Source organism: Ovis canadensis, chromosome 3, assembly GCF_042477335.2.
Source record: "Ovis canadensis isolate MfBH-ARS-UI-01 breed Bighorn chromosome 3, ARS-UI_OviCan_v2, whole genome shotgun sequence".
NCBI classification, from domain to species: Eukaryota; Metazoa; Chordata; class Mammalia; order Artiodactyla; family Bovidae; genus Ovis; species Ovis canadensis.
The window spans coordinates 209,086,149-209,103,204 of record NC_091247.1 but is presented as its reverse complement, the minus strand read 5'-3'; the positions used below and the strand labels follow the sequence as shown (position 1 = coordinate 209,103,204).

Sequence of the window (17,056 nt, the reverse complement as noted above, 5' to 3'; positions counted from 1 at the left end):
ATATAAGAGATACAGGTGATCAATTAAAGTAAAGAATATACTGTGCAAGGCGTGTGCATGACAGTTTGGAATCAAAGAAAACATAGTGGAAGGGAGTCTTTTGAACCTGACGAGAGAACTTGTTTAGTTTTTGAAAAATTACAAATACATTGAAATATATAAAACTTTAAATGATATAGAAATACTCTTAACATTATTAGCATGTTAAACTTTTAAACCTTTCTCAAGATATATTTGCTTGCATATTTTTCAGGGAATACACAAACATACATGTTTACTAATAGTTTATACATATATGTGTAATGTATGTGTATATATATATATGCATGTATGTCTCTCTGTGTACAGGATATATTGCATTTTTGGAGGCAATCTGCCAGTGTATATAGTATATAGTGCGTGGGCATATATATATGTCTGTGTGTGTCTGTATATATATAACAGTTTTAAATTTTAAATAAAACTAAATCTTAATAACATTACACAACTTAATTTTAAAAAATCATCCTTCTATGTCACTACACACCTCATCTATTGAATGACTAATATTTCACACACTTAATATACTCAGATGTATTTCTGTACATGTATTCTTTGTACATATTACAAAGAATGCTCAGCACATACCCCTGTACAACTGGTTCGGTATGTCTGTAAGACAGCTCTCTGAAACGGAAATTCACCGGCACCTTTCCCTCTGAAAAGGTTCTACCAATTTCACTTCACAAAAGTATATGAGAGCATGCCACTTGTTACCTTTCTGGCCAATGCTGGGAATAGTCAACTTTACATTTTGTGGCTCTCATATAGTGTATTATTTTAATTTCATTTCCTTGATCACCAGTAAGGCCACACAGAGTATCTGGACTTCAGAAACTGGGGGTATGGAAACAACTGTGATTGTAAACAGAGGATCTCAGAGAAATGAAAAAGTACATTCGAAGATCAATAAATTATTCAATTTCATTAAAACACATCAAGAATGTTAAGCTCATTTCCATTTATGATGAGTTTGTGAAAGACAAATACCGGCGTAAGCATTCAACCCGACTTTTTCCTTTTTCCTTTGGGTCATGAGACTGCCCTGGAGGGTTTTTTCAGTATGGCAGTGACATGATTAGAAACCATGCTTTGGAAAATTAATTTAGGAACAGTGTGTAAACTTCCAGGGAGGAAAAATCAACAGGGAGGAGACTATTCATAGGCTAGAATTCAGGCCATAGATGATGAGAAGAAAAGCAGAGTGGAAGAATTAGAAAAAGAGAAGAGATGCATTCAAAACATACTATTTACAGAGCCCAAATCAAGAAAATTGGCAAGTTATTAGATAACAGATGGGAGTAAGCATTTTGATGGTTAAAGAAAAAGTGCTTCCCAACCGACTTGCTGCTGACTACTCTTAGCGAATAGAACTGTAAAGAAATGTGTACAACAGAAGGAAAATACAAATGCTATCAGTGAATCATCTCAATTATTGAAACAGAAATAATATTTCTTGGTTACCTGAAAGATCACTGCTTTCAATTCGCCGGAGATCTGAATCAGCCCAAAAGAGTTTGCCCAATCTGCTATCAAGAGCTAAAGCAATTGGTTTACTTAAACCACTGAAAAAGAGGACCTCCCGTTCTGTTCCATCTAAAGCAGCTCGTTCAATTTTGGGAGACCTTTCCTGAAGATTGGTAAAATACATATACCTGAAAAGAAAGGAGGAAACTCTAAGTTTACTGAAGTAAGAAACCACACAAAATGAGAATATTTCTGTTAAGACAAAAGCAAGTAGAATAATATTGTCATTTTTTAAGGTTTTAGAGTTTTTTAAAAGATCATGGAATATATTTCTTAATTTCAAAAACAGTAACAAAGGTTGCACAGAAGTTCTTAGAGAGTTAACTTTCAGGAATTAATAAAGCAAAATGTTAGACACAGGCACCCTTATGCTTTTGGAATAATACGATAAATGAAAGATATAGCAGTAATCAGATTTGGACACAAACTTTTAAATTTCTTTTCTAGTCCATTTCATAACTGAAAATAAGTCATATGTCAATTATTTCTTATATTTAACTTCTTCAGTTCATCTCTTGCCTGTAACTCTTCTGAAGTAAGCTACTTTCCTTGCTGAATTCCTTATCATTCATTCATATTCAATTAAGTACTATTAACTGAATGCAAAGCTCTGTATTAAAGACATACTAGTTAGCTCTGTATTAAAGACATACTAGTTCTTATCCTAAAGGAATCTAAAGCCGAGAAAATACAAGCCTGAAAATAATCAAGTATAAGGTAAACTGGAAAGGACTAAAGAGGCACAGACATAGACTAATGGGCATATAAGAGAGGAGGACGTCACATTCGGGGGAGGGGCGCACAGGGGAGATCAAGGGGAAATTACTGGAGGACGACATAGTTCCAACAGTTCTGGAGGTATGGGTAGAAACGACAGATGAAGCAGTAGTGACTAAGGAAAGACATTCTAGGCAGAAAAACAGAGAAAGCAAGAATATAAATGGGATAAACAGGAAGGCTGATGAGGGTTTCAGACTCCCCCTTGGTAACATACCCTTTTTCTGGGTTTACCACAATGGCTCGAGGTCTGTCTTGCTCGCCCTTTAGCACCACTCCAATTGATCTCCCATCTAATCTCGTTACATTAATGACATTGGTGGCCTCGCAAGTCCAATAGATGTAGCGGCTATAAATATCAATGCTGAGGTCATAGGGCTGGATTTCCAGGTTCTGATTCGGAACTGAGCTCACAACCACAGTAAAGCCCTAAGGAGGGAAAAAGAAACATACACAGAACATGAGACTCCAAGCCAGACAGCCCTGAGATCACTCACAATACTTACACGCACGTGGTCACACACCTGAGTGAAGTCTTAAGTTTCAAGGGACATTTCTTAGTGCGCATTTCAAATGTTCCCTTGGTTATTATGACATAAAGCAGAAGAGTGACAGAGGCTGTTTTAGTTGCTCTAAGAACATGACAGTGCATTGATGAGACACAGGAGTGAGAAGGTGGCAGCTGCTTCCTATAAACTCGAGACAGCTGTGGCTAGAAGAACACTCTAGAAATAGCTCTAAAGCAGTGGTGCTCAACCAGGAGCAATTCTGCATTTGCAAGTGCCCCTGGAGAAGGAAATGGCAACCCACTCCAGTATTCTTGTCTGGAGAATCCCATGGACAGAGAAGCCTGGCAGGCTACAGTCTAGTCTATGGGGTTGCAAGAGTCGGACACGACTTTGCAACTAAACCACCACCTACCAGGGACACTGGTCAATGGCTGGAGACATTTCTGACTGCTACACCTATGGGGGTATAACTGGCTTTTAAAGGGGCAGAGGCCAGTGCATGCGTGCTTAGTCAGTCATGTCCAACTCTTTGCAATCCTTTTGGACTGTAGCCCGCCAGGCTCCTCAGCCCATGGGATTTTTCAGGCAAGAATACTAGAATGGGCTGCCATTTCCTTCACTAGGGGATCTACCCGACCCAGGGATGGAATCTGTGTCTCCTGCATTGCAGGGGTGGATTCTTTAACTGCTGAGCCGTCAGGGAAGCCTTGCTGAACATTCTTTAGCTAAAATGTGATATATAGGTCAGACCTCCCTCACACAGAATTATCCAGCCAAAAATGTTAATAGTGCATAGTTGAGAATCTCTGCTCTAGAGACAACAGCAGTTAGTCAGGGCTACAAACCACATCTATCAGTCATGTCCTCTAATCCTCAAATCTACCCCCTCAAAACAATTAAAAAAAACACACACACCAGGCACTGTTCATCTGTTTTATCTGAATAAATGGTAGTTTATTTACTCGGCATCTCCAAGGTAACACTCCTTACTGAGGCTGTCTCATTTATTTGCTACGTCCTTGGCTATAAAACAACAGTTACAATTTCTATCAACTAGTTATCAGCCAATCAGTCCTGACCTACACAGTGTAAACTGCATCTGTAATATACAGCTATAACTATACCTTGAATTATCTCTCAGCAGACCTAAATACATTATCTCCTCGCTCTTTTTTTGGTCAGATCAGATATTTAAAAAAAAAACTAGCAATCTAATTTTCATACATTAAAAATCTAACAACATTAGTGCTACAAGGAAGATGATAAATAATTATTTATAGTGATCCTGGTGTAATACTGCCTGGACACAAAAAGAAAGCAAATTATGGACAGTGGTGTGTGACTCATGATTAGAATGTAAACACAGATAAGATGTGTTGATAATACTTTCATTCCTATGCCACAATCACCAAGTAATATTTACCAAAACAAAAACAAAACCAAAAACCATTAGATTAATAACAACATATCTTAGATGCTTTTAATTTTACTGAGATTGTGTTTTATGTTTCCCATTCTCTGAAACTTTTAAATGATAGTTACTAGTAAAAGAACTACTATTTATAGAGTACCTATTGTGTAATAGGTAATGGGCTATGTGCTTTACATTCTTTTCACCTAAAGATTTGTAAGAATCCTAGTGAGTGACAGAGCTGAGATTAGAACCAAGGGTCTGTTTGCTTTCAAAGTTTCCAACACTCCATGTAAACGAAACAAAATATAAAATGGAATATAAATGGATATGGGTGGACTGACAAAGTCATTCTAATATATGAGCAGAAGTTATTTTAATACAATACAATCTTCATTTCAATAGCACTAGCAAACAACTGTTTACTCAAAGATCATTTAAGAGAGAAAAAGTGCTGCCAGGTTCAAAATTCCAGCTTTACACACACACACAAGCAGAGTCACTGCATAAGTAGACTAGGATGGCCAGCTGGTCCAATAACTACACAGAAGAACCGGATTTTGAACTGAGCCCTGGATTACCTGGCTGCCATCTTCTTGTGCTTTTCGGATCATGTTTTGTCTTGAGTCAATCCAATAGAGTTGCTTGTCCAGGGGGTCATAGTCAATGGCCCGGACATTCCGAAGGCTGTGGATAGGAAGGATGATGTCAGGGCTCTGCTGTTCATCAATCACCATGCGGTTGATGGCGCTCTTCTGACTGAAGAGCAGGAAAGTAGTTGGAGCTTAAAGAGAGAAGGAAGCAAATATGAAACAGTTATCCTAAGTCTCAGATCACTCAAAGATTTGATTGGTCTGTTGTCTGTATCTCACAAAAACAGACATGTATGTTGAAGACCTGTATGAGACAAAGCCCTTTGGAATGCCTTCAGAACTCTTAGAGGAAACACTGATCACACTCTGGATACTAAACCAGTTATGAATTTTACGCTATGACACAGCCAACTAGCCAATTTTTCTCTGTCCAATGTCCACAGTGGCATCATCACAGGACACCTGATTTCAATGAAGCATTTGACAAACAAAATTCCCCTGTCTACCAAGTAAATAATCCTAACTCCTCCCTCATCTATTCTTGTGGGTGAAAGAAGTCTGGGTCTCCACAGGTCAAAAAAGAGACTTCAATAGTGGTTTTACTCTCAGTTCTCACATAATTTAGTCACTTGATCTTAACTACAGCCTTCAACCTCGTGGGGTCGAAATTTACTCAACTAGGTTATAGTTATGCTGTCCTGCTCACTGAGTTGCTGTAAGAATTTTATAACACGAGTAAAAATAAAAAGGTAAGGTATCATGTCAATTGTACAATGTTGTTGTTGTTTAGTCACAAAGTCATGCCTCTTTTACAACCTCAAGGACTGTAGCCCACCAGGCTCCTCTCCATGGGATTCTCCAGGCAAGAATACTGGAGTGGGTTGCAATTTCCTTCTCCAGAGGATCTTCCTCACCCAGGGACTGGACCCACATCTCCAGCACTGGCAGTAGGATTCTTTACTACTGAGCCACCAGGGAAGCCCCAATTGTACAATACCTGAACAAAAAAACTATAAGACATTATATAAATGTCAAGTAAAAATAGCTATTGCTTATTATCAGTAGTGGCAATAATAAATGTGGTGTTAGTACAAATGAAACAAACCCTCATGGGTTGTAGATATATAGGCTTTGTTTTACACTGTGGGGATGTAATGGTTGCAAGGAGAGGGAACCATTAAAAAAAAAAAATTCACACACTAGTTGATGCCTGAAGTCTATGAAACAGGGAAATGCAGCCGAGACAACACTTCCCTGTCCCAGGGACTAGGCCTCTGATTACTATGCAGTCATCTTTAAGGAGGAGAGTATCTAGAAAAGAACACCATCTGACAACGCTACCAAAACTTCAAAGTCTAACAGTCTTTTTTAAAATCTTCTTTAAAACAAATGTAAAAATTCCCAAATTATACACTCTACTCTTGTTGGTCAGTCATCACCTAAATCCAGCAGAATTTTGTCCTTATCAGGGATATAAACACAAATGGCCAAAACAGAACTCCTTGCTTTATCTCCTCCTAAACCCCATTCTTCACAGTGTTACACCTACACCCATATGTACATCAGTTTAAATCTTGAAGAAATCATTGCTTCTCACAAAGAAACTTGGTATTCACAACCCCGAAATTCTGCTTTAAGTTACCCACTGGCTCAAAGTCCACACCTAGCTTGGAAGATTTAAAAAATATTTCAGTGACTCCACTGCACTCTCCACTGTGTAGAGTCCAGAGCATACTGATTTAACAACTTTCAGCAATTTTAGTAGAAACAACACCTTAATTAGTAAGAATACATGTCACAACAGAGTAGTTAACAAGTCTCCCATTAAAAAAAAAAAAAAGAATTATTTTTTGGCAGTACTACTTCCTTATAAATCAAGAAAATAGGGGGAAAAAAAAAAAGGTCCTGATAGTAAGCTTCCAACAAAATAGCATATTAAGACATACAATGAAACTCAGAAGAAAGACCCCATAGTTTTAGCTGCCTAATTTTCCTGCCTGGGAAATAATTAATCAAATCTATATTGGGCTCCTAGTTATGTTTCACTTTGTATTGTTTTTTTCTTTCTTTGAGTCAAATTTTAACCTTTAGTAAAACATTTAGTAAGCTTTCACGATTAAGTGTTCTAGAAACATAGATGATGACAAAGCCAAATATGGCTCCAAACAAATACTCATTTCAAAAAGTCTATGGATGACATTAATTACAGTTGGCTAAATAGTTCCAGGAGGAAGCTGATATTTTGACTTATTTACAAAAGGGACAAAGAATATGCAGTTCTGTAAGCCTAAACCCATGCTAATTTATGTCACCTCTAACCACCACCCCCTCGTCTCTTGCAGAAGGCTTCAAAACGGTCCTGTCGGGCTGTCTCAGTGCTGCACTCCCACATGCAGAAGCTGGAGGAGGAGGTGTAAGCAGGCAGGAGCTTTTCAGCTCTCCTCTGAAGACACAAGTGTTCGCCTAAAGCTTAAAGAAAGGTACCACTCTGGTATAAGAACATTGTAAGTGACCAGCCCAAGCCCACCACGATGGATTGTGCTATCTCTGAGCTGTGCCAAAGGCCTCAAGCGGACTTAAGTCCAGGCTGCACCTGGGTAGCCAAGTCAAGCACCTGTGCAGCTGCATGTGCCCAGAGGAAACACCTTTTCTCAATCTGCACAAAGATGCCACAAAGGCCAACTGCTTCAGTACTGAACACAGGATTACACAATGTGGCCTCCTGCTTCCTCTCTGACTTAATCCCTTTACACTCTGTTCCAGAGACACTGGCCCCCAGGTGTTTCTCCAACATGCCAGACATGTTCCCCTCTGCTTGACAAGTCTTCTCCCAGGGAGCCAGCAAAGCTCATTTCCTCACCTCCCTCAGTACCTGACATAGTGTCACTTTTATGCCAGGACTTCTCTCGTGATCCTATTTAACATCAAGATCCTCCTACGCACCCTTTCCTGCTCATAATTTTCTCCATAACACTCATCTCCATCTACCTCATGATACAGTTTACTTATTTAGTTCATTATCTATCCTGATGGAACGTAACCTCCACAAGGGCAGGGATTAATGTCTGTTTCATTCAGCAATACATTCTTCATTGGCTCAAATAATGCCCAGTGTGGATTAGCTGTTCAGTAAATATTCACTGAAAGAATACACGAGTAAACAAATGAAGAAAAAGCATGAGATGACATCATTAAGGAGAGCCCTGTAGCCATGATTTTGAAAGAAAACAAAATTTTTTCCAAGAACTGGGGGAAAAAAAGAAACAAGCATTCATTTAGAACCTCCAACATGCCACACATCATACTAGATGTCTTCTAGTCCCCCAAATTATTCCACTTTACAGGTGAGCAAATAGAATAGTTAACTAATTTTTAAAGAAAGGTTAAGAAACTGTTCCCAGGTCACAAAGCTGCTGAATGGAAAAGCACCTGTTTTTCCAAATCCTGTCTTGCTTCTTCATTCTTCTACTGAACAATGATTTCTTGAATGACTATTATTTACTGAAAACTATTTTAGGCACCATAGATATATATCAGTTAAAAACACAGGGAAAAAAAAATTGCTTCCTGGAGTCTACATTTCAATAAACAGACAGTAAGTAATAAACATAATAAAGGTGCTATAGTATATATAAGTAATGAATTACACAGTATACCGGAGAGTGATTAAGAGTCATGGGAAAAAGAATTGTAGATAAGGGGGACTTGGCAACGCAAGACAGGGTGGAAGGAGGACTTGAAACTTTAAAGAGGGCAGATTAGGTCTCTCTGGGGAGGTCACGATTAAGTCAAGACATGGAGGTGAAGTATATGCATGCAAATATCTGCAGGAAAACATTCCAAGTAGAGGAGCTACACAGTACCACAGTCCTGAAGCAGCAGTCACTGGCACCTGTGAAAAGAGCACTGAGGCTAGCGTGACTGCCATGGAGAGAGAAAGCACAGTAAAAGCTGCAGTCAGAGAAGCAAGGCGGTGGGGACGCTGTGAAGGAAATTGTGCAGGAACTTGTAGGTCATTAGAAGAACGAGCTTTTCACTCCTCGTGAAATAGGAGCTTTTGAGCAGAAAAAGGCCATGATCTGATTTAGCTTTTGAAACACAGCTCCAGGAGTAAACAACACAACGTTAGAAAACTTTCTGAGGGCAAGTACTTTGTGTTAAACTTCTCTTGTAATCTCCTTTGGGATTTAATACACCTATGCGCAAATATTAAATAATACACGTTACAAAAAAAGAATACATGGACAGGAAGCCTCTGGAAACACTGCTGATCATCTCAGAAACAGCCCAAGAGAGACATCAGGGACACTCAGCAGTGATTTCTCATAACCTTCATTTACCACCTAGAACACACTGGTATAAACATCCCAAACAATGATCTCGAAAGGCCTTTCCATATTCTTCTATCTCCATCCTCCATCACTTCTTACCCCTATTTTCTCCTTCCAAAGTCAAACTCCTTTAAGAAAAAAAAAAAAAAAGTCTACATGACATATACACTATTGTCCCCTTTCTGTGCTCCATTCACTTGTTGATCTATTTCCATCTTTCACTGTTACTTTCCTGAAATTATGTTCTTTCAGGATTATTAACCATCTTGCCCAAATATCCAGTGGATATTTTAGGCCTCACCTTACTCAGCCTCTCAGCAGCAATCACAACACGGTCCTACTCTGAAACAGTCCTCTCTCCCACCTCATGGGTCCTATCCTTTGGCCTCTCTGGCTGCTGCTCTACAATGTCTACTGTGAACTTTCCCTCCTCCAGCAGAGCTCCTGAGGTTACCAGACCCCTCCTTTTCTCCAGACCAGGAACTGGCAAACTATGGCTCACAAGGAAAATCTGGCCTGCTGCCTGTTTTTATAACAAAGTTTATCAGAACTCATCCAAGTTTAAAAACACATCATCTGTGGCTGCTTTCACGTCACAGTGGACAGGGCTCAAGAGGTGTGTGAGAGACCACAGGCTTCACGAAGCCTAAATATTCACTCCCTGGCTCATTAAAGAAAAGGTTTGCTGACGGCCAGGTATACAGTTCAGTTCAGTTCAGTCACTCATTCGTGTCTGACTCTTTGAGACCCCATGAATTGCAGCACGCCAGGCCTCCCTGTCCATCACCATCTCCCGGAGTTCACTCAGATTCACGTCCATCGAGTCCATGATGCCATCCAGCCATCTCATCCTCTGTCGTCCCCTTCTCCTCCTGCCCCCAATGCCTCCCAGCATCAGAGCCTTTTCCAATGAGTCAACTCTTCACATGAGGTGGCCAAAGTACTGGACTTTCAGCTTTAGCATCAGTCCTTCCAAAGAAATCCCAAGGTTGATCTCCTTCAGAATGGACTGGTTGGATCTCCTTGCAGTCCAAGGGACTCTCAAGACTCTTCTCCAACACCACAGTTCAAACGTATCAATTCTTCGGCGTTCAGCCTTCTTCACAGTCCAACTCTCACATCCATACATGACTACTGGTAAAACCATAGCCTTGACTAGACGGACCTTAGTCTGCAAAGTAACGTCTCTGCTTTTCAATATGCTATCTAGGTTGGTCATAACTTTTCTTCCAAGGAGTAAGTGTCTTTTAATTTCATGGCTGCAGTCACCATCTGCAGTGATTTTGGAGCCCCAAAAAATAAACGTCTGACACTGTTTCTACTGTTTCCCCATCTATTTCCCATGAAGTGATGAGACCAGATGCCATGATCTTCGTTTTCTGAATGTTGAGCTTTAAGCCAACTGTTTCACTCTCCTCTTTCACTTTCATCAAGAGGCTTTTTAGTTCCTCTTCACTTTCTGCCATAAGGGTGGTGTCATCTACATATCTGAGGTTATTGATATTTCTCCCAGCAATCTTGATTCCAGCTGTGCTTCTTCCAGTCCAGCGTTTCTCATGATGTACTCTGCATAGAAGTTAAATAAGCAGGGTGACAATACACAGCCTTGATGTACTCCTTTTCCTATTTGGAACCAATCTGTTGTTCCATGTCCAGTTAGAACTGTTGCTTCCTGACCTGCACACAGATTTCTCAAGAGGCAAGTTAGGTGGTCTGGTATTCCCATCTCTTTCAGAATTTTCCACAGTTTATTGTGATCCACACAGTCAAAGCCTTTGGCACAGTCAATAAAGCAGAAATAGATGTTTTTCTGGAACTCTCTTGCTTTTTCCATGATCCAATGGATGTTGGCAATTTGATCTCTGGTTCCTCTGCCTTTTCTAAAACCAGCTTGAACATCAGGGAGTTCACGGTTCACGTATTGCTGAACTCTGGCTTGGAGAATGAAACGCCATTATGGTCAACAAAAGAATCCAAAATGCAGTACTTGGATGCAATCTCAAAACGACAGAATGATCTCTGTTCATCTCCAAGGCAAACCATTCAATATCACAGTTATCCAAGTCTATGCCCCAACCAGTAACGCTGAAGAAACTGAAGTTGAACGGTTTTATGAAGACCTACAAGATCTTTTAGAACTAACACCCAAAAAAGATGTCCTTTTCATTATAGGGGACTGGAATGCAAAAGTAGGAAGTCAAGAAACACCTGGAGTAACAGGCAAATTTGGCCTTGGAATGCGGAATGAAGCAGGGCAAAGACTAATAGAGTTTTGCCAAGAAAATGCACTGGTCATAGCAAACACCCTCTTCCAACAACACAAGAGAAGACTCTACACATGGACGTCACCAGATAATCAACACCGAAATCAGATTGATTATATTCTTTGCAGCCAAAGATGGAGAAGCTCTATACAGTCAACAAAAACAAGACCAGGAGCTGACTGTGGCTCAGATCATGAACGCCTTATTGCCAAATTCAGACTGAAATTGAAGAAAGTAGGGAAAACCACTAGACCATTCAGGTATGACCTAAATCAAATCCCTTATGATTATACAGTGGAAGTGAGAAATAGATTTAAGGGCCTAGATCTGATAGATAGAGTGCCTGATGAACTATGGAATGAGGTTCATGACACTGTACATGAGACAGGGATCAAGACCATCCCCATGGAAAAGAAATGCAAAAAAGCAAAATGGCTGTCTGGGGAGGCCTTACAAATAGCTGTGAAAAGAAGAGAAGCCAAAAGCAAAGGAGAAAAGGAAAGATATAAGCATCTGAATGCAGAGTTCCAAAGAATAGCAAGAAGACATAAGAAAGCCTTCTTCAGTGATCAATACAAAGAAATAGAGGAAAACAGCAGAATGGAAAAGACTAGAGATCTCTTCAAGAAAATTAGAGACACTGAGGGAACATTTCATGCAAAGATGGGCTCCATAAAGGACAGAAATGGTATGGACCTAACAGAAGCAGAAGATATTAAGAAGAGGTGGCAAGAATACACAGGCAGAACTGTACAAAAAAGATCTTCACGACCCAGATAATCATGATGATGTGATCACTAATCTAGAGCCAGACATCTTGGAATGTGAAGTCAAGTGGGCCTTAGAAAGCATCACTATGAACAAAGCTAGTGGAGGTGATGGAATTCCAGTTGAGCTCTTTCAAATCCTGAAAGATGATGCTGTGAAAGTGCTGCACTCAATATGCCCTCAAGTTTGGAAAACTCAGCAGTGTCCACAGGACTGGAAAAGGTCAGTTTTCATTCTAATTCCAAAGAAAGGCAATGCCAAAGAATGCTCAAACTACCGCCAGGTATACACCTTCTCCCTAAGTGCCCATTTTAAATACATGCTGGCATTTCTAAAACTTATGCCCCCTTCTCTGAGCTAGAGATTCCTCTATCTAATTACCTATTTAATGTTTCTATTTCCCACGGGAAAATCCACATAAACCTGACTAAAATTACTTTTTAATTGTTCTTGAAAATTAATCTTTCCCATTTATTATCAACTGCTCAAATAAAAAATCTAGGCATCATCCTGCTTCCTCCCTCCTCTCCTTCTTCATATACAATCCATTACCAAGTTTCGTTCATTCAAAATACATCCTGAATCCATCAACATCTCTCTACAACTTCCACCACTTCAGTTCAAACTGACCTGCGTTATCACAGCAGTCTGACTGACTTAGCTGCTCCCACTTATTTTCCTCCTCAAATACAGTCTCCAGAGCAATCAAATCATGCTATACTTTATTCAATTTTCACAGCAATCCTACAAGGTAGTTACTATTACTATTCCCACTGTCCAAATAAGAAAAATCAAAAGGCTTAAAAAAATCTCTGACTTGCTTTAAGTAAACACAAACTAATGTGTCACAGAGACTCCAAATCATTCAACTATAAATTGATGTTCTTTCTTTCTCAGAACTAAGCCTTGGGTGAGAACACATTAAATCCTTGCCTATGTGACCTCCTATACTTTCAGGCACAGAATAAAGTAATTTCAGTCATTCATTATATCCAATATCCTATAGCAACTGTTACCTTCTAACATAGTGAACCATACCCTACCTTTCTCCTACAAATCTACTTTTCCTGATCTAATTCTCTATTTCTTTATCGTATCTACCAATTTCTAATTTGTTCTTGTGTATCCAAAAGACATGGACGTTCACACACATGTGAGTCATACATCAGGATTCCCCAAGCCAACAATGTTTTGTCATACACTGTGTCCTGGCGTTCCAAGCAGAGTGTGTGTGTGTGTGTGTGTGTGTGTGTGTCTTTGTGCATGTGAACCCAGATTCATGGGCTGGATGAGACGACCTGCTACCATTAGCTAGAATAAGGTGGCAAGCACTCACTGTGTTCAGAGCCTGTGCTCTCTAGCTTGCCTCTCCATCTACTTACTATTGTTTCATACTGGCTACATTTACTCATAAGCCTGGCCTCTTGCACACTTACATTTTTCATCTTTCACCTATTCTGTGAATTTCAAAGGACAAGCATATTACATTTTGTAGAGTCTCTTTGTGTACTATTTGTACTGTTCTTTTCTTCCCTCACATGAATAAATATGAATTATGTCTAGCACACATGCATGTTCTCTCAAAGAAACTATGCAAATTTTGCTATTCATGTTTAATCCCCAAGGATAAAATACTTACTTTTCCTATAATATCAATTTTTCCATAAAATCAACCAGTTATTACTGAAAAACCTGCACTTTTTCACTTTTAGTCCTTCTCTTTTATATAAACAAATGATCAACTCTGGACTTTGACAACTTCTCCCTCTAGAAAGAATATGAACTACAGTGTTTTCAAAAGCACGCTTCCTTCTCTAACTTTAGTTTGCATTGAGGAGGGGAATGCAGCTTACCACTGCAAGTCCTGTTGTCAGCATTCAGAGAGTAGTGGGCAGGGCATCCACAAACAAAACCTCCAACTGGCACGGCCAAGCAGAGGTGGGAGCAGTGCCCGTTGCTGGAAGCACACTCGTTCCATCCTGCCTGCCGTGAGGAGTGAAACACGAGGATGTCCATCACATAATCCAAGTGGCCTTGAATGATGGTGCGGTTTTGGCCACTAGTTTTGTTGGCACGCTCAATGCTGCGTCGGCTCCAGTCCGTCCAGTAGATGTAATCTTGGTACTGAGTTAAGCCAAAAGGATGAGGCAAGTCATCTGCTATAACTTCACGGTTGAGTCCTGTTTTCAGAAAGGCAGCAGACAGGGGAGACGCAGAAAGATGTAATATGTGAAAAAGCGAGTCTTGTTGGCAAAGAAAAAGAAAAGGTAACATTTAAAACATTACTTTTGTAAGCAATTTAAAGTAGAAAAATTCCTTCAAAAGCAATTCTAAAACCAGACAAGTCTTCTGAAATCAATCCATCTGCAGTCTGACCCCACAACTCAAACTAATATTTTTTTGTTTTAAAAATCACTGAGTTTGTTTAAACTCATGTAGACGGTCTATTTTGACTGTGGTCTTATTTCCCTCCATAAAGGTCTACAGTTCAACTCTCTTTCCTTCCATAAAAAGATGGAAATGTATATATTTATTTTACTGCTACAAAAAGTCACTTCAGAAATATCCAGGGAGTTATAAATTTCAACATAAGCCCAACAGTAATGAAATTTCCACATATTAAAGAGATATGAATCCAAGTCCTTGGCCCACTATTAATAAACAGGATACAATGTGAGACAGAGGATGAACCTAGACATTCATATGAAGTTTTATTAACAGTATCATATCTAACCTATGGTAAACAGCAGCCACTGATTTTTTTCACAGAAAGGATTATATACTATCCCTCTGAACAACAACAAAAAAAAGAGTACAGCTTACCAAGCATATTTGAAGACTCTATCAAGTTGGTGTCCAGGTCTGTCCAATAAAGCCTCCTTTTAGCATAATCAATGGTTAAGCCGTTTGCTCGTCCCACATTGGGAACTAGCGTAGTACGTTCACTTCCATCCATGGCAGCTCTGTCTATTTTAGGTTTTCCACCCCATTCAGTCCAGTACATAAATCTAAATTCAAACCAATGGATACTTAACATTTCACTTTTGATTACTTGGGAGAAACGATCATATTCATGTATGGTAACTAAGTAAATTTAAAGAAAATATACACTAAATCAAGGAAATTGGCAAAGCAAAATCAAAGCTATTAATTTTTTCAATTACATTGGCAGTCTCAACTAAATATTTTTTCTCATATCCTAAAAAGGAAGTGAGTCAGCTTTCCTTAGTGTTTCCAATGAATCTGTTCCATCCAAAACCTAGGAATTGGACACAAACCCATGGTTTCCTTATTGCAGCACTTGCATTTATAAAACTAATATTCAAAAAGAAGATAGCAAAGGATTAAAGTGCTGGTCTCAGAATTTGACTCACTTCAGAACAAAATACATGTATTTCTGAAGACAAGAAATTCGAGTTTTTAAATTTTTAAAACTTACTTTCTGATTTGTGTAAATCACTCTCCCAAAAACCAAGTTGCCGCAGTACATCAAAGGTACAACTTAACAACTGTGAACTGAAGTTTAAAAGCAAAGTTTGAAATGCATTTGGTCACATTGTCCAAGGTAACATACTACTGAATCGCACACATCCCTTAGTGTGTCAGCTGAGCAATGAACACTACTACTACAGTCCCTGTGAATGTACTCTTTTGGGTTTTTCACATTAACTGTAGAGCAACCGCACAGTACAGACTTTTGCAGATGAGGATGACAAGGTCCAACAAGAAGTGCAACTGATCTGTCTAATGTCTTCAAGCCAGGCATACGGCAGAGCTAGAACTAGAAGGTAATTCTCAGCCAAATGCCTTTTGGACTGAACCAGTAGTGCTAGTTTCAAGACGCTTTGAATACTGGGTCTAGGAAAGTTCTCCGCGTGCCAGGTCTCATCAACTACTCAAAGGAGACATTCATTCACCAGCCCATCGGCTGATGGTTGACTTGGTAGCAATGTATAAACACATTTTTCTGAAAACTCAAGCTGTCTTGGGCTTTGTTCTTTGTTTGCATTTGTACTTGTCAGCTAACAGGCACGAGTACATCCCAAGAGCCAAAGAGAAAACAACTGTGGGAGAAACGTCACAGTTGCCAGCAGCCACGTAAACTAGAGTCCTTTGTCCCAACTACTAAATTTATCTGTCTGGTAACTAATAGCCAGAGTAAAAATCACCATAAACTAATCACAACATGTCAGCACAGAGATGGTGCCTTTGGTATGACTTTCTAACTGCATGGCCAGCAAGCTAACCAGGGAATTGACTGATTCAGGGAAACAACTTTGCAATATGGCCATGGTCAATGTGCTGCTATGTTCACAAGGTTAACTTCTGCTTTTTAAAATGGAGTTATTCTTCAAAATTCAGCTTTCTTACATGATGGATTTTTTTGTTGCTGTTGTTCAGTCGTCCAGTTGTGTCCAATTCTTTGCGACCCCATGGACTGCAGCACACCAGGCCTCCCAGTCCCTCACCATCTCCCAGAGTTTCCCCAAGTTCATGTCCATTGCATCAGTGATGCCATCCAGCCATCTCATCCTCTGACACCCTCCTCTCCTTCTGCCCACAATCTTTCCCAGCATCAGGGACTTTTACAATGAGCCAGCTGTTTGCATCAGATGACCAAAATACTGGAGCTTCAGCTTCAGTATCAGTCCTTCCAATGAGTATTCAGGGTTGATTTCCCTTATGATTGACTGGTTTGATCTCCTTGCTGACCAAGGGACTTTCAGGAGTCTTCTCCAGCACCATAGTTTGAAGGCATCAATTCTTTGGCATTCTGCCTTTACAGTCCAGCTCTCAAGACCATATGTGACCACTGTGAATACTGTAGCCTTGACTA

The 17,056-nt window shown here is 39.6% G+C and overlaps 1 protein-coding gene across 2 annotated transcripts in view; it reads right to left on the bottom strand.

The window, feature by feature from the left end:
- LRP6 (LDL receptor related protein 6) overlaps positions 1-17,056 on the bottom strand; it is a 173,892-nt gene that overhangs the window by 29,647 nt on the left and 127,189 nt on the right. For both annotated transcript variants that reach the window (XM_069585669.1, XM_069585668.1), the window contains exons 11-15: positions 15,043-15,227; positions 14,073-14,399; positions 4,845-5,047; positions 2,561-2,772; positions 1,504-1,694 (exon numbers count right to left, since the gene is read on the bottom strand). In XM_069585669.1, the coding sequence (XP_069441770.1) occupies positions 1,504-1,694; positions 2,561-2,772; positions 4,845-5,047; positions 14,073-14,399; positions 15,043-15,227 (1,118 nt within the window). The remainder of the gene's footprint in view (positions 1-1,503; positions 1,695-2,560; positions 2,773-4,844; positions 5,048-14,072; positions 14,400-15,042; positions 15,228-17,056) is intronic.